Here is a 25991-nt window from a genome sequence, read left to right as displayed (position 1 = left end):
ACGATGCAGCTGGATGCCAAGATGCCCCCGAGCTCCTGCTTCAGCTTCCAGCTCCAGCCCTCTCCTTCGAAGTGTGTCACGGTTACGTGGGTTTTTGTTTCTTTGCGTTAAAGTAGGCAACTATTTATCTTTTGTCAAAATAACCCAAACCACACAGTTGGAGATGGTGAAGGGTAAAAGAAGAAAAAAAAAACGGATCCGCCTCAGCAAACTACTTCTGGATAGGCATTTGGAGAGACATGATTTCATGAAGAGGTAATGCACAGTGCAGAGATTTTTTTTTTTCCCCAAATTCCAAAAAACACCTTAGAATTGCTCTTCTGTTAAAAAAAGCCATGTTGCCCATATAAAGTCGTTATTAGGTTTTCCTTTATTATCATTTTAAGAAGGCTGCTGAATCATTTGCTTTGGAAAACATGTGGAATTTAAGAACAACGTGGAAAATAGAGTGTCTAATATCTGATCTTTCAGTCTGCCTGGAATAAACAGCCAATGTTCACTTAACTATAAAAAGAGACTGGTCAGGTAAGAAGTCTCCATGCTTAGCAAATATAAATGGAAAAAAAGAGCAAGGACAGAACATTCAAGAATAAATCAGGGATGAATTCAAATCAGTGCTAAAACAATCCGTTTGTCAGAGAGGGAACCGAAACAGAGGAAGGTGTCCTCTCTGAAGGACACTTTCGCGTGCCCAGGAAATGTCAATGGGAATGCTACACAAGTTAAACAGGGTTAGACTTAAAACTTGTCCCCAGTATAAACTCAGACAGCACAGACATACAAAAATAAGATCCAAACAGTATGAAAAAGAAAGGAGAGGGGAAAACCCCCTTACAGCTCAAGTACAACAAAACTGAAGCCCAACTGTATGCTGAACATCATGAATCCTAAGCAATGTAATATGTATCCAGCTGTGTTGACAATATGGGATGCCACTTGTTTGATATTTTACTCGAATAGGCTTCAAATCTTTTGAAATAGCTTCATGAATGTCATGGAAAAAAGCTAAGCAGAAGGCAGATGGGTGTCATCGCAGTTTTCCACCATAAACAAAAGCTGCATTAATACAGTATGAATGTTTCCCCTTTCATCCAAAGGGATAAACAGAGCATGGTTATTTTTGTCCTCTCAAGAGAGAAAAAAACCCACGGAACCAAAAAAAATAAAAAGAGGGGAATCTTATTTTTCAGTCCATTTATAAAATAATCCCCACTCCCTTTTGCAAATCTGAGTTGCTGTTGTCTCATGCTGCATTACACTTAATCTGTCCTCTCTTCCCAAAGGGAGTGCCAGAAAACATTAAAAAAACCCAACAAAAACCAAACAAAAACATCCCTACAAAACTAATGTGTCCATGTGCTTTGCTCTCATCCAGCCTAGAAGAGAGGAACTTGTACGCATCCCCTCCTGGGATTGATAGGAAGAAAAAAAGACCAATAGAGAGACTGGAGCTGTGGTGTAAGGTGTACATCAGGCTGCTCCACCTGCAAAGGGATCTTTACATCCATCTTTGAGGAATTGAGAGTTTCTCAATTTCAAAACCAACCACCAAATAAAATGAGGGTGAATGCACGAACAGGGAATGCCTGTGCGTGATGCACCTGGACAAGTGGAGCAAGCTCACCTTGGAGGATACAATCCTGTTGTCGCAGAACTTCTGTGCCACATACGCATCTGTTTCTGAAACTGGACGGTGCCCGACCACCACTGTGCGTGTACCGACCCGCTTCTCTTCCCCAGCACACTGTCGGGGCAACCAGGAAAGGGAAAAATTAGTTTCTAGCTCAAAAAAAGGTGAATATTTGTATTAATGGCTTCCAGCTTCTGAATGCACCAAGCTGTTTGTTGGAAATAAAGCAAACGGAACCTCGAAAATTCACTTATCTGCTCCAGCACAGAGAACAAAGAGGCACATGTAAGGTCATTTAAGAAAACCAAGGCAATTTTGAGCTTGTAACCTGACATCCCCACTGCTGCTCAGCCACCAACCCCCCAGGACCACAGCCTGTCCTACACCAGTGACCAGGGCAGGTCATTGCTTGTGTCCACCGTGTTCTTGCCCTATGCAGGCCATCTGCTGCCTGTGTTTGCAGCCTGTGCCCATCTGCCAGGCAATTCTTCCTTCCTGAAGGAGAATATATCTTCATCAAGCACTTCAAGCCACTAGGAATTTAATTTATCTTCGATACATCTCTTCCTAGTCCCAACCGGGAGAGCCCTACCTGCACACAGCAAACCTTTTCCTGCACAGGGACAACTTCAGCCTCGGGCTCCAGGCTTTACCCCAGGACACCACAGAGGAAGATGGAAACTGCGCCCTCCTCTACACTTGCTCTCCTGTCAAACCCTCAAGTCCACCTGAAATGTCTCACCGCCACACTGCTGCACGCAGACTTGGGATTTAGCTTACAAAAAAAAAAGTGTACTTCTGCTATTTTAAAATCTCAGATAAAACCAGAAATAACGAAGCAGACAGTTTCACATCACAAACTCCTCAAAAAGGCACGCAGGGTGCTGGGGATGCCAGCTTGTCTTACTGGGGTTTTATTTTAAAGCAGAGCGAGATGTCACAAGTGGATGATAACCTGGTGTCACAGGGGCTTGATGACAGCTCCTCTGCTCCGCAGCAGCCAGGGGAAGGATGAGGAGAATTGCAGCAGAATAAACTCAAACAGAGGGGAAGCAGAGCAGCTCTATGGGAGGAGAGCATCCCTTGCACGAAGGCACGAAAGACGCTTGTGACCGGCAACACGGGGCTTCCCCACAGTCCTTGCAGGATTCCCAGGGAAGGTCACAGCACCCAGCAAATTAAAGACAGATCCTCCCAATCCAATGGACAGCATGTTAAAATAATAAGATAGTAAACAAGGTATCTGAATATACTGCAAGTAACAGTGCTCTTCCACTTAAATGTAACTCTTAAATACTGAATTTCCAACTTCCTATAACTTCATTTAAAAACACTTAAAAACACTGTGGCAAGACAGAGGCAATGCAGGTCACTGCCAGTGTCTGCAGCCCTGGGGAAGGCTCTCAGCTGGATGGGGCAACACTGTGGACTCTGTTTCCATCAGCTTCCAGCTCCGGGCTGCCCAGCACATGCAAGGTCCTCAATGGATCAGAAAAGTCTATTTTCAAAAGAAACAAAACTGTGCAGTAGTTTAAAAATCAGCTTTTCATTCTGTCCAGGTTCCACCTTGCATATAACAAAGTATCCCTATCATAGATACTTGTAGCCAAGGCAGGAGACCCAGCTGGCACCAGGAAGTGTTTTGCAAGGTTGAACTTAAAATTATAAAGTGAATTTAAAATGCCCATTAAGAGGAGCTGGAGTGGGGTGAAAAAGGGGTTGTCTTAGGGCAGGCTAAGGTTTAGAGGCTTAGAGTTAAGGTTTTAGATTTTAAAACATAAGCAGGGAAGACATTTGTCACTTTTCATGGTTCAAGGGCATTAGCAGGCAGCAGGTATGCTAAAACACCAGCAAATACTGTTCATACTCCACTTAGTCTTACTAATCCTCAACCCTAGAGCTTGTTTGCTTTGAAATCCCACAAGGCAGGTGCCAAAAATGCCAAATCCCTATCCCGTGTCAGCTGCCCAACATGGGTTCGGCCCACCACAGGTGGATGCTCCTGGCGTGTCCTGGGTCTGGCTCAGCATCCTGGTTGTCCGAAGGGCTCGCTGCAGGCAGCTTGTCAAGCTGCAAGTAAAACCCACCTAGAGTAAAGGTGCTCTGAAAACAACCACGGTTAGACAGCAAGGCCTGGGATAAACTGCTGCTCGGGGAAAGTGTAAAAAAAAAAAAAAAAGAATTTAAAATAATCTAAACCAGACTTATTTATGTACTTGGAGCAGTGTCAACTGAATGGCTCCTGCTGCACCAGGAGCAGGGTCTGCCCAAAGGAAGCAGTAGCTCTTCCTTCCCCCTGCTCCCCACCCATGCCTACAGCATCTTTAATTAAAGAAATGTTTTTACACCATGCCTAAACCCGGTTTGGGGTAATGACTGCTCCCGCTATAGCCATCCTCAAACTTCCAGCAGCAGCTGCTTAGAGCAGAAGATGAAAGTTTCTCGCACCCCTGTGCCGTGTCCCTGCACTGCCCGGACGAAGAGCTAGCAGCAGCCACCAGCACCCCGGTAGCTGCTTCCACCTCCACCAAACACAGATGGGGCAGACACACACTCCCAGCTAAGGGAATGCCACCACCCCGGCACGGGCTGACCACCCTCCCAGGCTCACCACCACTGCCTGCTGTGGTAAATGGCACATCTGAACTAGAAACCAGACCCAAAAAAGGTTCCCTGATGTATCTGCTGCATTATGGAGGTGGCAGCCATGGGTCTCACCAACCTGTGCCCCAGGAACGAGAGGCAGAGCCATGTATCCACATCACGGCAGTGCTGGGGAGCAGAGACAGACTGTCCCCAAGCCTGAAGTCTCCATCATGTCCCTGGGCAGGAGCTGGAGCTGGGCATGCCTGGTGAGCATCCCTCCAGCATGGGGAGAGCTTCCCCTGCCTGTGCTGCCAGCAGAATGGTGGGAAGGAGTAGGGGTGAGGGTTTGCCAGACACATGCGTTGGCATGGAAGCAACAGAGCTCTTGTTAAAACACTCCTGGAAAAATATACACAAGTATTTACTCTGCAAAACTATCCATGGTTAGCCATAGAAAACCTGGAGCATATGAAGAAGAGAAGCCAAACCCTGGGTGTAGTGTGTTAGCTAACCAAGCCCACTACTCTGCCCTTCCACGAAGTTATCACCACCAACTCCTAGGTGGGCTTTCACCCAACTCCCCTTCAGTTATTTATTTGAAGCATCTCCTACAAAGACAACAGGAACCCCCTCCATGGTGGACCAGAGTCCTCCATGGTGGCAGCAGAGGGAGAAGTCCTCACTATGTGGCATAAACAGACTCCCACTGCTCCTGACATTTCATTTCCCACTCCCCTCAACCACCCCACGGTGTCACACCATCACGCAGCCACGCGAGCAGCTAGGCGGCTTCACGCCACATCTCTCCACTTTTTCCACCTCCAGAAAGTGAGCACACACCACGACGACGCTGGCAGCGAGAAGCATTGGCTCAGCCTTGCAATTAAAAGCTCTTATTTTGACAAGCTCACCTCAAACGGCTCACCGGGTTGCTAATAGATTGCTAAGTCTTAATAACGGCTCTCACTGGAGACTTGAGAGATTTAGGGAGTAACTGTCAGGCTTTTGGGAAAATTATAAAATATGCAGATTAGCAGGGAGAGGATTTAGACAACTTTTCCCAATCGTCTTTCATCAAAAATTTTAATTCTGATGGCAAAGAAAAAGAAAATATTACTTGGATACAATTCAACCAGCTGCCTTGTTGCCTGGTAGGGTTTTATAAAGCCCATGGTCCACAGCATGTGGTGCAAGCAAAACCCAGTTTCTTCTGCTGTTTAGAGCCAAGCCTTCCAAAAGGATTATTTAAGAAAATAAACAATTGCATTCCCCTCATGTGCACTTTATCACCTCCCTCTGCCCAAGGCATGATGTTTGCAGGAGTGCTGGGAGAACCAGAGCTATCTGTAGGGATCAGCAGTGTCAGACTGCCCATAGCCTCGGGACCACACAGTGGGGAGTCACGCTGCATCCTCCCACCAAGCCACAAGGATTTGGGGATGCTGGTAGGTGACCCCAGTCCCCTCTCTGCTGTACCGTGCCCCAGCAACCCAGAAGAGCTCCCAGCAGCTGGCAGACACAAAGCAGCACCCCGGGGGACACTGTACACCCCAGGAATGAGAGGGAGGAAGGAGCACAGAAGCTGTTTTTGAGAAGTGTCACTATCCTGTTTACACCACTTGAAGACCAGCCTCAAAGATGCGGGTGTCTTGTGCAACATTTCAAGCTTCAATTCAGGGCTCCTGCTCCGCTCCCCCAGCATCCACCCAAGACCATCAGCAAGTCAATCTTTCAGCAGAGCATCCAAACCAGATTTCTCCTGAAGAAGCTCAGCTGGAAGACAACAGCCGGAGAGCCAAACACAAATCACAGGAGATAAAGATGCAGCTAGCAAAGCTGTTCTGCCAGGAACATCTTTCCGAGTTGGCAGCTCGCTATCTATCTTCGCTTTCCACCTTGGGCAGGACCAGGTGCCCAGGCTGCAGTAATAAATAACCGCATCGTCGTCACCGATGCGGGCACGCATGCTCTGCTGCACGCACAGCAGGGCAATGTGCTGCTGCTGCAGTACAGCCTTCCTCATGCCATGAGGAATTCAGATACAGAACGTATTTGTTACATATTTTGATGTAACCCAACCTCCCTGTACTTTTAACTTTGCATAAAGCCTTCTTATGGCCAGAAGCAGCAGTTCTGAAAAGAAGGCATCAGGGATAATGGCTATTTCCTTACGTTGTCCAAATTTAAAAAGCCCATCTACACACATCAATATGCCCATGGAAGGACAGCTGAGGCTTGGCATTTTGCTATAAACTTTTCTTTGAGGAGTTGGGAACGGGTATGATTTGAAGGCCTCAGACCAGGGCTAAAAAAGTCCATGGATGCAACTAATGAACTAATGACCCAACATCATTTATGACTTGAGCATTACACAGAGATGGCAGAATTACATTTGCAGCCCACAGCACTCCCCAAATTCTTTGCCTGAGTTTGGGCAAGGCTCCCTTTGTGCCTCTTTCCATCTGTGCCCATCTCCCACAAAGATGTCCTGCTCCTGCACAACAGCTCCTGCTTGCCCCTTGGAGAGGCTCCTCTTCACCCACCCTCCCAAATTTCTGGGAATCCATCACAGCACCCTGTACACAACCCAGTCAGCACTTGATAATGCAAGCCTGGATAAAAATTAGCAAGCCTGGGTAAAAATTAATGGAGTTAGACTGAGTTCAACAGGAGAGGTGAACCTGTGCTCCGCAGCCGTCGTTGACAAGGAGCCACTCTAAGTGGGCTATTTCTAGGGCAGCTGCAAAACACAGCATTTAATTATATCCCCCATATGGAAAACAAGTGTCTGTGCTACCTGCTGGCCCCATTTCCAAAAAAAAAAAAATAGTGGCAAAAAAAGAAACAACCCACCATTTGATTTACTATAGTTTCAGAAAGCACCTAAACCAGAACTTACTAATCAAAAGAAACTCCTTTCGTGTTTGCTGAAGATATCTTCAAGCCACAAAGTAAAAACAAATAACTCATAGAAAAGAGATCTAATAAAAACCACAGGCATTTAAAAAAAAAAAACATCTGCTAAAACTAGAGATAATTATACGGTACAAGTACAAAGCTCAAACATTTGAATGAAATCACAGCTTATATTAAATATATGCAGAAGATTAAATCACATTACTTAGCTTAGATCTTATGAATAGTTTAAAGTCTAATCACTCCTGTATTGTTCCATTTATCATAAAAGTAGTAGAGAAGATGACCTGATTTACAAAAAAAGCCTGCAAAAATAACACCACCTCCCAAAACAGCCTGTTCTAGCTCCTGTTTCATTTATCCCCAGAAGAACCAAAAAACCCCCACATACACAAATTTAAAAAGCTTCCTCAAATTTACCATAACCTCCTCAAACCGTCCGGCAGTCTCAAAAAGTGGCTCAGCACACCAACCTCATTTTCCAGCCGATATATTTTTAATTGAAATTTTTCTTGCCAATTTTTCTATTACTCTTTGTTCTTAGTCATTTCTATGCAAGTACAGGCGATGCTTTGAGAAAACTCTTAATAATTTAGCAGCTCGGACTATGCTTACCCACACCGACCACATTTTTAGGTAGATCTTCTGATTTATGGAGAGAACTCCATCGATCAGGATCAACCCCACTGCTCTCCCCTATGCCTGCGGGAAAAGGTCGATAACATGCACAGTCCTCGGGGGGAAAAAAAAAAAAAAAACCAACACTGCTTTTAGAATACTAAGAGCCCATAGGTCCACGAGAAAGGGGTGAAGGTGAGCACAGCTTCGAGCTTGCTTCCCACTGGAGGGGACTTTTGCTGCTCATCCCTAAGTGGAAGAGGGAACTCTGGTACCTTGGGAAAACAAAAGGTTGACATTTAAAACAGTATCCCTTTTCCTCTGTTGATGCCAAAGCTCCTACTGGTATTTCAGCCAGAGAGAAAACAGGACCACCAAGGAGTGACTGCTGGGGCCCCCAAGACGAGGGAGGGCAGCAGGGGGTAAGCATGCAAGCCCCCAGAGCAAACAGAACAAGCAAGAGCAAAAGAAGAGCCATGGAAAAAGGACCAGTACATTCTTTTTAAAACCGTGGTCAACATATGATGGGACTCAACACCCAGACCTCGTCCCTGGTCCCTGCTGAGGATGACAAAGCAGCAGATGACATGCTCTAGCAGAGCATCACTGACCCAGATCACACCATCCTTAATGCAAGTCGAGGTGTGTCCAGCAACATGAGGGACTGCGGCCAGAGCCTGTCCCCATGCCCCCCCACATCCCAAGGACATGCTGCCTCACCATATGGGCTTGCAGGAAGGTCACCTTCAGCAAGGACGATGGGCTGGAGAACAGCAGAACCCAATCAGGCTGAGCTTTCTGGAAAAGCTGACTTGGCCCAATAAAGCCACCGATAAAAGCAGACAGACACGGCAGGGTGGGGAGAACAGGGGAAAAGGCTACTTGAAAGATTCAAGAAGGGTGGAGAGAGGAAATACAAGAAGTTTTTTCCCCAGATAATAAATTTACAGAAGAGCCCAGCCCTCTCCCGGATTTGGGGAGCGCCGTGTACTGGGGTGACAGACGAAAAGAGCTTCTTTGGTTTGGTTTGTTTGGTTGTGTTTTTCTTTCTCCATCTGTAAGCAGTCTACACCCAAATCACGCAGTACTGCATCTTCCCAGCAAATATGCCACATCGTCTGTAATCACAGCTTCAGTTCAGCAGCGCTTTGCAGAAAGTCAGGTTCACATACGATGCAGAAAGCCAAACCCAGACCAAAGCCAGCAGATATCAATTGGGATAGTATTCCTTCAGCGCTGCTGTTTTGTGGAAAATCTGTTGCTCTTGTTCAAACATAACCACCGACCTTTGGAAGTTTTCAGGATCTCAACACTTTTTCCCCTGCCCTGTTGGCAGCCAGGGTTATGAAACCATCGCTCATCTTGAAATACAAGCAGCATATTTTTATTTTTGGCAGTCCAGAAGAAAAGTTCGACCAGCATGCTGCCGGCATATAAAATTGAGGCTCATAGGAACACTTCAGACTCGAGAACAGAAAAAGGACTTTGAATAAGAGCCAAATGTTTTGCGGAGGTCACAAAGCAAATACAATGAGGTCTTCCCGTCTTCAAACCTCTTCCTCCCTCCTTTCCCCAGCTCAAGCTGTGCACATATGTCTGCTCATTGGCAGCTATTTTAGCAGGGCAGCAAGCTCTCCAGAGCAGTGATTTGCCCTGGCAAAAATTAAAGTAAGAGCAAACAGGAAGAAAAACCTCCAAGTTTGCAATTGTCAATGCTTGCATCAGCCAGCAGAGTTATAATTTGTTGGTTTTCCCATTGCTTTCTGGTCCTCTGAAAGCCTGAGCTCTTCAGTTATGGAAACAAAAAAAAAAACCCCTAAATACTATGTTGTGCATCCCAGCTTGGCCAGACATTACTCTGACCTCTGCCACCTACAAACGTTTTGCCCTTTTTTAAGTTTTCCCAGCATTTCAGAGCCAGGCTGCTGGCTGACCAGCCAGGAGCCCATTTCCCAGAGCAGTTTCCTCCCTTTCCTCCGGGAAGTGAGTCCCCCCCGGCCGCCCACCTGCCAGGGGCAGAGGCTGCAGACCCCCTTACCAGGGTGTACATCACCGCAGCAACCCAGAAGCAAGGGCCGGTACTCAGGCCTGCCCAAGCTGCATCCCCCCAGGGAGGCTGTAGGCTGTCCTACTTCCCACAACAGCAACTGGGAGGGACAGGAGGGCAGATCCAGGCTGCAGAAGATGGCTGAGCCCCACACCAGCATCATGGGGTGACTGAGCCCTGCACCAGCATCATGGGGTGCCCTCAGCCCCTGCAATGGGTAACCCGAGGTCCCAGTCCCCCCACGCCACTCACTCACGCTGGTTCAGATTGTTTTTCCACTCCAAAAAAAATAAAAGCTGTGATTTTCTAACCCTCCCCTTGCTGTACTGCAGATAAATGTTTTCAGAGAAGTAGCAGGAGAGGAGAAGTCACCTACTTCACCCCTTGGCTCCACAGCCAAAATCAGCTCCACAGACCCCACTTGGAGTATTTTCATCTCCAGATACTACAGTAACCAACAGATTTATCCTTGTGGCCACAGGCACAGTTACACCAGGATACTGGATCAGTGCAATCCACCCAGTCAGGAGAGAAATCCTCAACATGTGGCCTAGAACTGTTTATCTTCAGGAAATCCTTTTGGCTCATGTTCCTGCCGGGCTGGGTAACATAGCTGCAGAGCAGCTCCCGCAATGCACGCACTGCCCAGGGCTGACCAAGCACCCGCGCCGAGCAATGCCAGCAACACAGCTAGCCAGCTTTTGCACCACGAGGAAAATCTGCTTATCCACAGGGACCTGGAGATGAGGTCTGAGCTAGCCCTGGGATGCTGGGCTTGGTGCACGAGGGGTTTCAGTGTGGTCCATCCCGGCACCGACAGCTGCAGACACGAGCCCATCCTGTGCGGGAGAGCAGGGCAGCATCCCAGGAGATGACTCACGGCCATCCCCATCCCACCATCGCCTTCTCTAGACAAGGACCAGGATAAGGGCGTTCCGGCTCTCACAGTTATCCAGACAAGCTCCTTCACCCAAGATTTCCTCTCTGCACATTTGATCTTCCCACCCTGCACTTACCAGAATGGTACTTGTCAAGTGGAAAATCCCACTTCCATCCATTCAACTTCACTGCAAGAAACCACCCTGCGGAAATGATGTACTCCACAACGTTAATTTGGCTGATACAAGTACAACAGCCCTCTGGGCATCGCAGCTAATTTTACTACGCTCCCTCCCTGAGCAAACATTTATAAGAAAAGGTGAGCTGGAAGGAAGGGGGAAACAAAAATTAAGAATAAAAACCTTCCACAACTCAGAGTGAACAAAACTGGCATGCAAAATACCACCCTGCAAGTTGGGAAAAAAAAAATCAATGTTGCATTTTAAGCTTGGCTTTGCACCCCCTGTAAGACAGGGGTTGCTGCTGAGCAGGTGCCGCCAAGTGCAGCCAGAGCTCCCCCAGCCCGGAGGCAGCACTCGGGACCTCACATCACCCTGGTCCCTACCGGAGGCAGCCACTTGGCTTTGTGCAAACGCTGGGAGGAATTACACAGAAATCATAATAAAAGATGGCAGGGCTGCTCACAAAGTGGATTTTTTTTTCCCCCTACATTTAATTTCCCGGCAGTGAGATTTTTTTTTTTTCCTCTTAAGCCAGTGGAGACTCAGACGATGGAGCACAGCATTGCTGCAGTCTAGCAGTACTTAATTTTTATTACTGCTGAAAAGATCTTGGATTGCAATACCAAAGAAACGCTTCAAATTGTCTAGTCTTGCCTGTTGCACACCTTACTCAGCTTTTCTAGATCCTTTACTGTACAAAATAGGATTCCTCCGTTTCACATATCAGTGTATTTGCTACAATACTGCAAATTACATCTACCAAGTAAGCATTGCCTGTTTCCCACTTTAATAGTCTTATAAAATCTTATTAAGGTGTACAGCATGCTTTAAGATAGGCCAGACAAAGACTGCTTGCTGACCGTTTGAAAATACACAGCTAGAAATTACCAAGCCCTCCACATGCCGCCTTACAAAACCAAGGCTGGGGCCAGACCAAGGGCCCTGTCACCTACAGAACCCGCAAAATTCAGCTGAAATCACAGCGCAAAAAGCCCGCAGCAAAGCATTACTCATCCAAGGCCACAAAGGAGGTTAATAGGAATCTTGTTCAAGTTGTGAACAAAAATAACGAAGCCCGATTTGCTCTCAAAATACCCAGCTACGATAGCCTCACAGGTGCTTACCCCTCTTTTCTGCTGCAGGAAGAAAACAAAAAGCCCTTTACAAACAGCCAGATCAAAAATAAATGCATTAAGCTTTCATTACAGAGAGCAGGACAAATGTCTCTGAACTACAAACGCTATCAATTATGGCTTGATGTCAAGAGCAGGCATGCTTTTAGACTAAATTGGCTTTGGTTGGAATTCCATCTCAAACAAAATGACTGAAGTTCTGGGAAAAAAAAATAACCGGAGTCAGAAAGATGCAACAGGTGCCCACAAGAGAGACGGACATACTGCAAATCACGTGTGGAGGGGACTGCATAAGGAGCTAAATTTTACAGAGTATTGGTTCTGAGCAGTATCTGTAGCAGAGAGCATCCCTATGAGAGCACGAAAAATGATAGAGGGGAGGGAAAGCATAACCCAAGACTGCTTCCCTTCCACCAGCGAGCCCCCGGTGAGCGCATCAGCCGGCTCCTCTCCCCACCCAGCCCCGCCACCCTGCCTGCGGGCACCCAGCTTGATATCCAAATGCACTTTACAGTCATCAAATGGTGCCTTGTGCCAACCATTGGCCAGCAGCTCCCTGGTTTTGGCTAAGCCCAAGAAATAGCTCATAAGCAAGAATAAATATATTTCATGTGTCTATATATATTGCATATATGCATATTTAATGCATATATATACACATAAAAGTCACTGCAGCCTCCGGGCAGAACAGGCTCTTCCTGACGCAGGCTGCCAGGCAGGAGCCAGGTTAGGGCAGGAGCCCAAGGAGACCTTTTAAAACAGGAAAGCTTCACCATTTCCCCAGGCTACAAGTTAGTAATCAAGCTTTAAAACAATTTGCCACTCACTGCCCACCCCCTGCGGCATACAGGTACTATCAGCATTGCTCTCCTACCACAAAAGGGTGATGGCAGCCCATGTAACAGCTCCATGCACAAGTCTTGGAGTCAAGTTTATCGCAAAAAGCAAAATACTAACTGCCCAAATCAAAAGTTAACCAATTCAGGGAAACACTAGCAAACAATTTGCTGGATGTTGGATAATTCAAACCAATTTGGTAAACTGCAGTGTGATGGTTACACCGAGAGCAGCTGGGGCTGCCTTGGGGTCATAGAGCCAGCCTGTGGAAAGGGTGTAGGGAGACACAGGAGAGCGAAACTACTATATAATTATTATTATATAATAATTAAAAAAATAAAATAAATGGCTTGCAGTCATCAGCAATGTGAGCAGCAGTATCCTTATTACCCATTTCCAATGAGCAGGACACACTTTCTGCCTGGCACAGTGTCCCTAAAGGCAAGACGTGGTCTGAGCACATCACACTTCACCAGCGTGTCCTTCATACAGCACTGGCTGCCAACAGCAGCCCAGTGGCAGGAGGCTCCTGTGCGGCAACGGCTACTCACCAGCAGGCAGAAACTGCCATAGCCCAGCACCCTGAGCTGCTGGGGACCAGCCCTGCCCGCAGCCTGGCATCTGCACGGTCCCCACAAGTTAGAGAAAGCTGCAAATCTCTGGGCAAACAGCGAAAACACTAATAAAAACCACTGAACCTCAATATCGCTTGGTAATTAAAATAGAAAAAACAATATATTAAGATATTGTCTACTTGCAAGAGATGAGAGAGCTGGGGAGGGGGAGAGCTCCAAGCCCAGGTCTGGATGCTGGGGACAGCACGGGCAGGTGAAGTCCACAACACCTTGCGTATAGCACTGGCAAAACCTGCTAGGCAAAAACCAGCCCATCCTTCCCCACATCAGACCTCAGCAAGCACATAAATATTTCTGAGATGAGCAACAAGGAGCACATTTCAGTCTAAACCCGTAGGTAAGGTATTGTCTAAGATCACCTCCGGATAGCCTGTCCTGGCACAGGGCAAGAGCTGCCGCCTGCTCCCCACCGTAACCTAGCCTGCTCCCCTGGGCAGGGCTCGGTGGGAGACCTGGGGGACACTTTTAGACAAAAGGCCAAAGTGACCAGCCGAGCCGGGGAAGCCATGCGGGAAAACCTCTGTGCTGCCCTCAGGCCTCAGCACCCACTTCCTACACACAATTAAATACAGGAAACTCCCTTGAAAAATCCCCCAAGCAAATGTTTTCTAGTAAAGGCAAACGGGTTAACCGTGCACTCAGCCATCCCATGTCCAAGTTCCTTGGAAAATTCACCCTTCTGAGACACCCCAGCTGGGCTGACTCACCCCTGCAATGGCAGTTCCTCCAGCGGGCAGATCTTGGCCCCAGGTATCACAAGGGATGTCCCCCCACTTGGCCACTCCTGCATTTTCTCAGCAAGGACAGCAGGTTAAAGTCCCCCAAGGGGACACAGAGTCCCACGCTCCAAGGAATTAACAGCCAAAGGCTGTTTTTCTGCTGCACACCGCTGCAGATAAGAGATGGGTACCATAGGAAGAAGATGCTCACAGGGACCCAGCCTGCATTGCAAAAAGTATGGTCACTGGCAGAACAACAACTAATTTTGGTGTGAAGGTTTCTGCTGGCTGAGACGCTCCAGTAATGCTGCCCCACCAGCTTTACTTTTAACTAACATTTCAAAAAAAATCTCTCCACCAGAGAGGACATCAACAGTTACAGCCAGAAAGCAGCAGTTTTAATCGGAGAGGAAGTGCATAAACCAAAGGCAACAGGATGAAATTAAAGGCAAGGCTGAAAAGCCTGCTATTAATAGACAGCCTGTTTGCTTTTACAATTTTTATTGTGAAAAGCAAATTGCCATGCCTTCAACTGCAACTCAAGTCAGTTCAGTTCCAAACCTTCCCTGCACAGCCCAGACAATCATTATTATTCTTAGCAAAATACCAACAGGAGACAAAAATGGTTTTGAGTGAAGAATAAAATACAGCCTCGAGACATATGTTATTCTCCACAGAAAAGTTTCTGCACACCGCTGGTTTAATTGGCAGCACCATTTATCATTAATGTTTGACCGGTGCTTTCCAGTCCCTCCTTAAAGCAGTTTCTAACCTCTCCAAACTTTAACCGCACACGTGAACATTTCCATGCAGCTGCTTGTCCGAGGTTGGTTTTTTTTGTTTGATTTTTATTTATTTATAGCCAAATGGTTGAGCTATTTCTGGGAATAAGGCTACAGTTAGGAGACTGCTTTGCAACATTAAAGATAAATGGTTACAGGAATTTGAGAAACTCCTGTGTTCCCATTTTCCAGGGTAGGGCATCAATAAGGGATTGCAGCCCCAGGAAAGAGCCTTTTGCAGCTCTGGCTTCCCAGTTTGAGCCTCCGTTGTCTTCTCTGTGGTCAAGCATGGGCTGCCCTGTGGCTGCTATAGGGGAACTGGCCCTGAGCACATGAAACATTGTTATCACATTAAATACACGTTACAAAATAAATTCCAGCAACGTTCATGAAAAATTCAAGTTGTTTCATTAAAATCCATACCCTTTTGAAGTGTGGGATTTCTCTAAGCAGAACTGCCACTCGGTGTCATGGAGACAGCCCAGCCCCAACCTTTACTGCTTGCAGGTTTTTGTCACATTAATGAAAGCAAAACGCTTCTTGCAGAAGTTGGCAGTCAGGTACAAGGTATTTGACATGCAGCCTCACTCTCAAGGTGTTAACATGGCTCGATTGGGGGGAAAAAAAAGCAATTCTCAGAGCTTCCAACTCCTACCTATGCTCTTCTTTCTTATTAGAATAGGAACTGCAATCACACACTGTAATGTTTGGTTCACACTCTCTAAAAAAAAAAAAGCAAGCGTGAAAGAAAATCGCAGATGTGCTCTGTGTCCCAAAATAGACTTTATTACACATTTGCTGCAAATACTAAAGACGGGAGTGTAAATCAGCATCCTCCACCCCAGACTCAGACATCTCCCACAAGACGTACTCCAGCATCCCCCCAAGCTGGGCAGGGTCTGGGCAGGCAGCAGCTGGTGGTGGTCAGCCCCTGTGTTGTCTGGTGCACCCCAGGGGCTCTTCACACCTGCCCCTCCCCACCACCAACAGGGAATTTATTTCCTATCTAAAAAGTGACTTTGGGCCATTTCTCATTTTCTGCCATTTGAACAGGTCTCAATGGGAGTATTTTCCTGTAGAACGCCAGGTAGGACCTGCCCCACAGGGCTCAGCATCACCACCTGCCCTGCTCCTTCCCAGGCTCAAATTGTGTCCCCAACATCCGGCACACACCTCTTGAGTCAACACAAGCCTTCTCCTGCCTCTGTTCCTCCACAAAAGGGCCAGGCCAGGCTTTGGGAACACGAGGGGACAAACCACCACACGCTGGCCCTGCCTGCGGTGGGGCACCCTGACCCAGACCCCCCCGCCTTAGCAGCACCAGCCTTCACGCCCGGTGTGTGGGGCTGGGGGGCACTTGGGGTGAGACAACCTTCAAAAAGGGGCTTTGCAAAACTACAGCAGAGCCCAAAGGGAGCCTCAAATCTCACACCAGGCACCACTTGTGTGCACATGAGCCTCCACCCACAGGGACAGAAGCAGTCCCCCTGCCCCTTCAGGAAGGGTAAGAATTTGGAAAGGAAATTTGTGACACTTTCAAGCACTTAATGACAGAAACCCTTCCCTGCTGTTGCAGAACACCAGCGGCATGGCAGGCGCAGCTGGGGGATGCAAAGCAAGTGGCGAAGCAGAGCCCAGGGAGGCTGGCTGGGACAGTCCCCACAGAAGTGACAAAGCTACAGGTGACATTAAAGCTCAGCCTCAACTGCCTGTCCCCTGCAACCCTGCCTCGTGGCGGTCTGCATGCAATTTTTTTCTATTAGACAAAATGAGCCCCAGATGGAAAATCTCCACATGAAAGCAGCACCAAGCATGCAAATTAAGAGTAACAGTCAGTTAGAAAGGCAGCTCCTTGGTTTTAGGGCTGCACAAAACAAATCCTCTTCGCTTTCCTTACAGTCCCTCCGCTGTGGACAAGCCTGAGGTGTTCCAGCAAGGACACCAAGGGACAGGTCCTGACCCGGGGGAGCTGACAAGTCCCAGGGAGGGGGGGGACAGTGGAGGACCCCACACAGTCCCATAAACAACCTGGGGGTACCCCCATCGCTGGAAGCTGCACAGCAGAGAGGGATGGAAACCCCAGGAGACCAGCAAGGAAACATCATTACCAGCCCACAACAAGGCAGAGGCACCGAGTCACTACACGGGTCCAGCCCAGGGACAAGCACTGCATGCCCGTCTTAGAGGAGTCTTCTTTCCCCCAACATCAAGCAAATGTTCTTGAGAGCCAGCAGCTCACGACCAGCCCAGCACTTGCTGAACACCAGGGATTTACCAGGGCACGGGCTGCAAAGAGGATCAGGCCCCAAGATATTTAATTAAAAGGGAATAACACAACTAAGGTCCTGTTGTTAGACACTGCACTGGATGAAGAATTTTGCTCCCAATTACAAACTGTTACTTTCTTACTTATCCTGGGTTTTAAACAAGAATAGGAAAATACCAGAGTAAGGACCCGCATTAACTGCAGACGCATGAGACCCAGATGGGAATGCCACGATGGGCAAGCACTGGCCCACAGGCTCATCCAACACCAGCCACCTCGAGAGGAGGGAGAGCATCCCAGGGTGCTTCCCCCTTTCAGCCTTCCCGTGCTGTGAAGAGTGAAACAGCTCCTGGGGCTTGCTTCCAGATGGGCCTTAAATAAAAGCAAATGGGGGGAAAAACTGAAAACAACAGGGTCCTTGGTAACTTTTCTTCCTGCATTTCTTAGCTCTTACAACAGCCCGAATCGGCACCAGCTCCGTGGCATCAGCAGAGCTGTGGTGTAGCTGTGGGCTGGCGGTACAGCTGTCTGCATGCTTTGAAAGAATCCAGGAAAAGTAATTAAAGAAAAAAAGCACATTGTTTTTGATGTACAGCACAGGGACCCGCGCTTCCCAGGCGTCTGTCAAGTGAGTTTTGAAAGTGAGCAGTGCTCACCCCAGTCGTGCAAGGAGCCCAGCACAAGGAGACGGACCCAAACCCTTCCCAGTCACCAACAGGCTTCCCCACTCTACTCCTGCATCCTCCCCACAACAGCCATACAAGTAGCATGAGACTAAAAATAAGACTCCAATGCCAGAATCCGTCTCCAAAACAGAATTAAAGTTATATTTCAAGTTGACAGTATCTCCTGAAAGTGGATTAACTGTGGCAATTCAATCCCGCCTCCCCGCAGCGATCCCAGCCCCACTCTTCTTTCAGCAGGAATGATTTCAGCGGTGTAACTGAAGTTGAGAATCCAATTTGTTTCTGGAGAAAGCATCAGTCTGTACCCCAGGGTGGCAGAGCAGACCCACATACACCACTCTGCCCTTCTTGCTCTTTTTACCACCTCGTTTCATACCCCATCCAGAATAAAGTTTACGGGAGGAAGAAACGGAGCAATGTAAGTGCCATGTTGACAGGCACATTCATCATGTCTAAGCTGTGAAATACATCTGAAAACAGGATTTTTAATATCCGTTGGTATTTATGAGCCTCTGGCAGAGACCACACGGTGGAGAGGTGACATTTGTCTGAGTAGCCCTATGGGATCTTAAGTGTCAGATAATCTGCAGCCTTTAATAACTGCGGTGAATTTTCTGCAATGCCACAGCCACAAGACAAGCATCGCATGAAGCCCCGTGCCACCCATACAGGACCGAGGGCAAGACAGCAGCTTGGGGACACCTCCGTGGAGATTGCCACGGGCTGTCCCCTACTCCCACAGAGCAGGAGGGGGGACCAACCCAAACCTCCTGGGAGACCCTGTGGGGCTGGGGCAGAGCGGCAGCAGGACGGCGGGTGGTGGGAGCTGCTATCTGCTCAAGGCCAGGGACACCTGCACCAGCTTGATAACAAACAACAGCTCGTTGCTGCTCTAATGCTGCTTACAAACACCCTGGTGCATTGCTCTGGTCCCTGAGCAGAGCTGTTCCTCTAACCAGAAGACTACCTCTAACCTTTCAAACATGAGCTGCCACAGTTTAGCCCTAAACAAAGCGGTTGGAAATAGCCACGCTCAGTGTTCAGGACTGTTTCTTCTCCACCTCCAGTGGAGATCACACCCCAGCAGTGATGCACGTTCCCTCCCCACACCGAGGAGCTGCGAGAGGTGGCAGGACCACCGTGCAGCGCAGGGGTCACACTTCACATGCGAGGAAGATGCTGGAGCCGGAGCCCCACCAGGTACCTTCGTGGGTACCTGCTCACGGGAGGCAGACACCTAAAAAAGCTTTTTGCTGAACTCAGTGGAGACGCTTCATACCCCAAATGCCTCCAGATACGACATAGAAAACGCCTCCTGCAAGGGCGGGGTAGGAAGCACTAACACAAGGCAGAGCTAAATTCAAAGCCATCAAAGTCAGAAACCGCACTGATACCATTGCGCTGATACCATGTTCTGATAACATTTGTCCCGGGGCTGCAAAACAATAGTTGCAGTAGGTGTGTTCTCTACAGGGCTAATCCCAAACCTGCAACAGAAATTCTACCTACGAATGGGAAAATTAACCATTTCCCCCCCCCCCCCCCCCCCCCAGAACAGCTGCAGAGCTACCTTTGGACTTAAAGAGGAGATTAGAGTCCCTTGTGCTGAAAACCTGGAAATCCGGCACAAACGGCTCGCTCAAAAACAAAAGTGAATATGAAAATACATCTGGCCTTGCGGGCAGCCGCGAGCAGAGCCCATTATTCTGGCAGGTAACCGGGTGCCCAGAGGCACAACGCACCTCAAGAAACAGCTCCTGCACCTCCAAGGTGCCTGCTGTTTAAACTCGAGGAACTTTGTTAACTACGCACTGCACAATAAATGACACTGCTGAACAAACAGAAGCTCCCGAAATTATGTTAAAACACTGGGTTTACCACACTTGCTGTGGAAGAGTTAAAAATGAGTAATTAGAGTTCAGGCCAAGCAATGAGGTCACAGGGAAATCTCTAAGCAGCTTATGTGGCACCGGGGTTTTTAGCGTATTTGGGGACACGAAGCGGGTGGAAAAGCAGCACCCTGACAACTGCCCTGCATCTCGCCCGCCCTGAACCACGCGATTTGGGGTGCATGCTTCCAGGGACTGAGAAGTCCCCGCCTCTAGGTTTTGGGGGTAAAAGGGGAAAAAAAAAAAAAAAGAGAGAGGTTTGGGCTCTCACAGCAAAGGCAACTTCTCGTGAAGAGCCGCAGCGCGGGCAGGGCCCTACCCCGGAGGTTTCGCAAGGGAGGGAGCTGCCGCTGCGGCGGGCTGGCAGGAGCGGGCCGGGAGCGCCGCGGGGATGCGCCCCGTCCCCCCCCGCCCCGACACCCGGAAAAACAAATCCGATAAAATAAAAAACAAAAATAAATCATAATGAACTTTTCCCGCCGTGCGCCCCCCCACCCCACCCCCCCCGTACTCACCAGGCGGCTGAGGCTGCGGCGGAGCATCGCGGCGGCGCCCGGCCCCGCCGCCCTCACCGCCGCATCGCCCGGCGCGGCGGGGCTCGGCTCCGGGGCTCGGCTCCTAGGCTGCCCGCAGGCCCCGCCACCAGCCCCGCACCATGCCCGCCCTGCCCCGGCCCGGCCGCGCTCGGCTGCCGGCACTTCCCCCGCGCCCCCGCTTTTGTCCCGCCGCCGCCGCCGCCGGGAGGCGGGAACCGCCTGCCCCGGAGCAGCCTGGGAGCTGTAGTGCCGGCCGGGGCCGGCGGGGGGAGCTCCCGCCGGGGGAGGGTCCTGCGGGGCCCCGGGACAGGGCGCGGCCCGAGCCCCGGTGACCCGGCGGAGGGGAAGGGCCTTGGCAGGGGCCCGGGAGCAGCGCCGTCCCCGCAGCCCCCTGAGCCTCTGGGCGAGACCCCTCGTGCCCACCTTCCACCCCTCAGCGGAGCACAGCAGTGGTTAGACACCGGGTGCAATTTGTATTTAACTCAGCCCCGCCATGTCGCCTCCCTCCTAATCATCCTCTGGTACAAAAGTCCAGTCACTGCCCTGATGCTCAAGCAAATATCATGAACACCCCTTGGAGCACTTTCCCCCCCACCCTGAGTCATGGCTGACCATGGCAGGTATTTAGGGTCCCCTGGTGTTTTTCCCACTGCAAACTTCCCAGGAGGCTCCATGCACATCGCCAGAAGAACACTGGCCCTTGGGTGGCTAAGCCTGCCAGCCAGCAAGCCCAGCCTAACCCCTGGGGCAGGTTTGCAGCTCCCGAGCATGACTGCCCAGCTTTCCCCGGTGCCTCCAGCCTTCCAGCAGCACAGGCCAAACCAGTATCCTCTTCCCTTCTGGGCTGGGATAACACAGGAGTGGAAACCGCACTCATCTGAAATAGCTTCCTCGAGGGAACATCTCCCTGGTCAAGAGGGCACAGAGCATGAGAATATTTGTTTCCACATAAACCACCAAAACTGGGAAAGACGAGGTGTAACTAACAAGATCTACATTCTTTTCTATTACATTTTCGACACTGCCTGGTAATAAAACAGCCTTTTCTGGAGCAATATCCTCTGCAACAGCACAGGGCAGGGAGTTTTCCTGGTGCTGTCCCTCGGCGGCAGCCACAAGGACCTCCAGGAGCAGGCAGGCTGCTGCACCCCACCACCCAGGAGCCGCCGGCATTTCAGCAGCCTGCGTTGATCCTGTTCTAAAGCAGACTTCTCCCTGCAAACTGGGCAAAACTCACCTTGTTGCACCATGACTGGGCCCAGAGAGCAGCTGCGGCTTCAAGAGACCTGGAAAACACAGAGATTTTTCACTTGACATTTTGAAAGCAAGAATAGTATCGTATTGATTTTACTAAGGCTAAAACCAGTCACATTTGCTCTACTTCAGCACCGACTGTCTGGCAGTTTTACACAGTATGATATATCTAAGCTCACCCAGAAAGCTTGCCCTGGGTAACACTAAAACAGCAGTCAGGAACCTGCTGGCTTTTTTTTTTTTTTTAACCCCAGTTATCCCAGGGCAGCAGTAGGTGGGTCAGTGAAGGCTCCCACATCCCTGCTGAGCAAGGCAGCATTCCCAAGGGGACAGCCAGCCCTCATCCAAATCCCTAGTGCAACCTTTCCACTATTCTCTGTGCAGCTGTGCTGCTACTTACCTTTCCACACAAAAGCCTAACCACAACAGAGGAAACCAGAAAACAATGCTAGGCAGTTCTAAACACATTTAAAAATAATGAATACAAGTTTCAAAATAATGAATGGAAATTGTTAAACATCTTAATATAATGCCTAACCAGTTTAGTTCTAGACTTCCCTCCCCCACGAAACAGTGACAAAGAACTAAACTTAAATCAGCACTATACTGCAGCTTTTGCACTGCTTTTCTGACAGTTTTCTGATGTTTTTCTAGCCTGTTTGTGTTGGCTAGAAGAAGGAGTTGCTGTTCTCAGACATTTTTCCTACAGCAGTGCCCTGCAGTGGGTGTTGAACAGATCCGTGATGCCCAATGAACCACCAACCTTTGGGGCCGGGCACCTGTGTGTTTCAAAGGCCAAGGCAGCCTGGCTGACCTGGCCCAGTAGAAAAAATCCCAACTATATTCTTCCCTTCTACAGTATATTCCTACAGGTACGGTTACCCCTCATCTCTCACCTGCGTTAACTGGCAGGAAGGGAACTTGGTCTCACCAGCAGAAGAGACCAACTTGTCTCTCGCAGTAGATGCAGCTGCACTTGTTTTTACGATTCCCATGCTGTACAAATTGCTGCCCTTATCCAGTTCAGTCTGAAATGCTGCTGTCTTTATTTTTTAAAAGTTTGATGGCCTTAGAACTAAAATGCAAGACTTAGACTGTGATACGGAATTACGCATTATAGGTAGGTAATTAACTTTAATGTGTTGCCAAGAGCAGCTGTGGCTACGGTGTCAGCGAGAGACCCTCTTCCAGGGAGCTCCCAGATGAAGCAAGTCCAAGCAAGTCAACACAGCTGGGAAGCAGGTACAGGTGAGCATTTGGTCTCCCATACTCACCCAGAGCACAACCAATCTCCTACTGTGGACTGGACCGTTTAAATCCATCAATCTCCCTACTTACCCTGCACAGCCAAAGGCATGATTTCACTGGAGAAATCAAGGCTACTGTCATCCCCCCTTTTGCTGCTGACACAGTGGCCTTGGGGCAGTGAAACCCCGACCTCAGCAGAAACCATCCCACAGAGAGAAAGCAAAACAACCCTGACTGGGCTTTTTCACACCCTGAAAGAGCCTGCATGATTCAGCTGCTGATCTGGTAGCAACTGTATCAGTTCACAGGTCTTTTACAAGGGAATCTGGTTTTAATGCACCTTTTAATGTCACAAACAGCCTGTCCCTGTGCAGATAACAAACACAGCACAGGGAATATCAAAATCCTGCATCCAGGCATGCCCTGCCCATGGCAAGGGGACCACAAGGGGCAGGTCCCAGGGAGAATTTTGCACAATACAGCTCAGCTGGGACCCATCACCACTTCAACTAGCATCAAAAACTAGTTATCCAGTACAACACATAAGTTCTCAGAATGCTGCCAACCAGACCGTGATCAGAGTGAGCCAAGGGATTGCTATGCACTACTCACAACTTGGGAGAGTCCACCAAATCCTTTCACAAAATAGTTTTCACATCCTGTAACCTTTGTTTTTTAATGTCCACAGCGATAGAGGCTTTTGAACCCCAGTTCCTGGCAGGTAGTTTAGCAGGAGGTAAGAGCCGCCACCCCACTAATCTGAAGACACACGCTAACCCTCACTGCTTTTTTTAAAAAACACTTTTTCGCATCGTTCTTTGCTTCTTCTGCCATCGTGTGGCCAGTTAGGGGATAGACCTGTCTGGAAAAATGCAATTGGCTTGCCATGTCTTAAGGCCGTTTTATGGATTTTTATGATATCCGGTGGAGTACGAAGTCAATGGAGATGTATCACTTCTCTTCAAGGTCCATCCCACCTCTTGACGACTACTAGAGATTTATCTTTAATGTTGTGATGGCTTGCGGTAGATCTTGTTAATCCAACTATTTAAATTGACAGATAATTTATTTTAAGGGCATGACCACCCTGTTGACTTGCTGCTTGTGGAGCTCCTGCTCACATTGGGCAAGACGACTGGGGAAAGGGCAGTTGATGCTGACCACCACCACAGCTACCCACTTTCAAAGCAATTTTTTTCCCCCTGAGAACCATCCCAGAGCCATCTCCATCTGAGAAAGTATGAGTTCATGCTCAGGGCTGCTGCAGTCACAGCACTCTGCAGAGACTAGCAGGACTCTGTCCTTGCTCACAGACACATTGATATGTGCCAGGAACCCTTCCCTGCCTTCCTTGGGGTGATGACAAGGACAAGCTGACAATACCATTTTTTTCCCTCCCCTTCTTCCTAATGGGGCAGATCCTTCACTGATTCAGTGACAAGTGTTGTTTCATAAGAAGTGAGAACATTTTTGCCAATAGATCCCAAGGCAGAATACCTGCTTGTTCACATCTAAGACTTTCAAATCCACCCTGCAGTGGTCTTCACTTACCCTGACCAATAGGCATGGGATCAGGAGTTTGCTTTCTGAAAGCAGCCAAAGCCACACAAACATTGCATCTGGGAGTCCTATATATGGCCTTTAGCTGCCAACACCTCTAAGTATTTCTCATTGCCCCTCACCAGGGCAGGGTGTAGGCTTCATCCTCCTCTAGCACCCATCCATCTGGAGAAAGTAGGTCTCACCCAGAAAGGGCCAGTGAGCACTCAGCATGATGTCAAGGGTGTGACAAGGAGGGATTGCATCGTACTTTGCAAAACACCCACAATGGAAGGAAGCCAAGAACTGTTTGCAGAGGGGTTTGCATGGAGGCATGCCTCAGTACTTCTTGGAGCCTGCACATCCCGTTCCCCCCAGATCGGCATGGCGCAACAGGCACCAGTGGAGAGCATCACGCAGTGCCAGTTTCCAAAGTCCTGCTTCACAGCCTGTGCCAAAAACTTCTGCTTCGGACTTATGAATTCCTCTGGGAAGTCGCAACCTGCAGCAGGGACCTCCCAGGGAGTGCTCTGAGCTTTCCCCAGCCTTCCTGGGAAAAGGAAGAGGCAAGTTCAAAGCCTGCACTGAGCACTACAGAGTTGACTCAGCAGCAGCATCCCCACTTCAGTGCCTGTTGAGCAAGGGGATCTGCACATGCTTTTCTCCACCCCAAGTCCATTTTAAATCAATTCATCACTCCACCATCAGCTTTCTTTGCTAGAGCAGGGCACAGGGTTCAGATGCTGGTAGCTGCAAGCCTGTGCAGCAATTGTACCTTGCAACCTATGAACACAAGCCCAGTAAAAAAGCCTACAGAATACCTACAAAATCACCCCCAAAACCTCTTCCTACAGCTGCACTTTGGTGGCAGGAAAAAGATTTACATCACAGGCCAGGAATTTGGGCTAGAGTCTTGCTAAACCCAGCTGCACTGAGGTATAAGTGCAGTTTAATAAGGTGAAAGTTCTCTCACAGGCAAGGCCTGAGTTCTGATTGCTGCAGAAGACTTTAAAATGAAAACTTTTGGCTAATAAATTGGCTCTTGATTCCACATCCAGTTATATACTATAGCAAAAGCTCTTCTAATTAATACACTGATAGTCTTTCTCAAGAGGCACTTTCCCCTTATAGTTGGAAATAACCTCTTCAAATATGCAGTGACTTAGAGAGTGATAATTTATGAAAGAGAAAGACTACCAATTTTAGTTAACAGAATTTCCCTTTTTAAAAACAAGCTTTTTATAAGAGGGGGAAAAAAGCACAAATATATTTGGTACATGATGTGACAAATCTATATATCTCAGATTCTAGCACATTCCCTTGTGCCTTGAGACAAATACATCCATTAAATAAATTTGATTATAGCCTTCCTCCTCCTGCCAGCAATGTCTCCAACAAGGCTCATTTAACCTAGAAAGGGAAATGTTCATAGTTTCTTAATTTCCAGTCCTTGTTATCTTCTCTTTCCCTGCAAAGTCTTAATAGCCTCTTTCGTAACAATCCAGAGAGTCTTGGGGAGTTACTCTCACCTAATGAAGCCTTGTTTTTTCTAAGAATTCTGCAGAATACGTGACAGCAAACACTCCAGCTCTCATTTTTAATGCAACAC

At 48.5% G+C, this 25991-nt stretch overlaps 1 protein-coding gene across 12 annotated transcripts in view; it reads right to left on the bottom strand.

Moving 5' to 3' along the window:
• The window catches only part of ATP11C (ATPase phospholipid transporting 11C (ATP11C blood group)), a 58176-nt gene extending 37712 nt beyond the window's left edge, over positions 1-20464 (bottom strand). For all 12 annotated transcript variants that reach the window (XR_012630649.1, XR_012630648.1, XR_012630647.1 and 9 more), the window contains exons 1-2: positions 20321-20464; positions 1625-1744 (exon numbers count right to left, since the gene is read on the bottom strand). Coding sequence is in view for 8 of the 12 variants with exons in the window: in XM_074882246.1 (XP_074738347.1) it covers positions 1625-1744; positions 20321-20347 (147 nt within the window). In the remaining 4 variants the exon portion in view is untranslated. The remainder of the gene's footprint in view (positions 1-1624; positions 1745-20320) is intronic.
• Positions 20465-25991: the final 5527 nt, after the last annotated feature.

The sequence above is a fragment of the Strix uralensis genome, chromosome 13, assembly GCF_047716275.1.
Source record: "Strix uralensis isolate ZFMK-TIS-50842 chromosome 13, bStrUra1, whole genome shotgun sequence".
In the NCBI taxonomy this organism is placed as follows: Eukaryota; Metazoa; Chordata; class Aves; order Strigiformes; family Strigidae; genus Strix; species Strix uralensis.
This window is presented reverse-complemented; position numbering and strand designations above follow the sequence as displayed.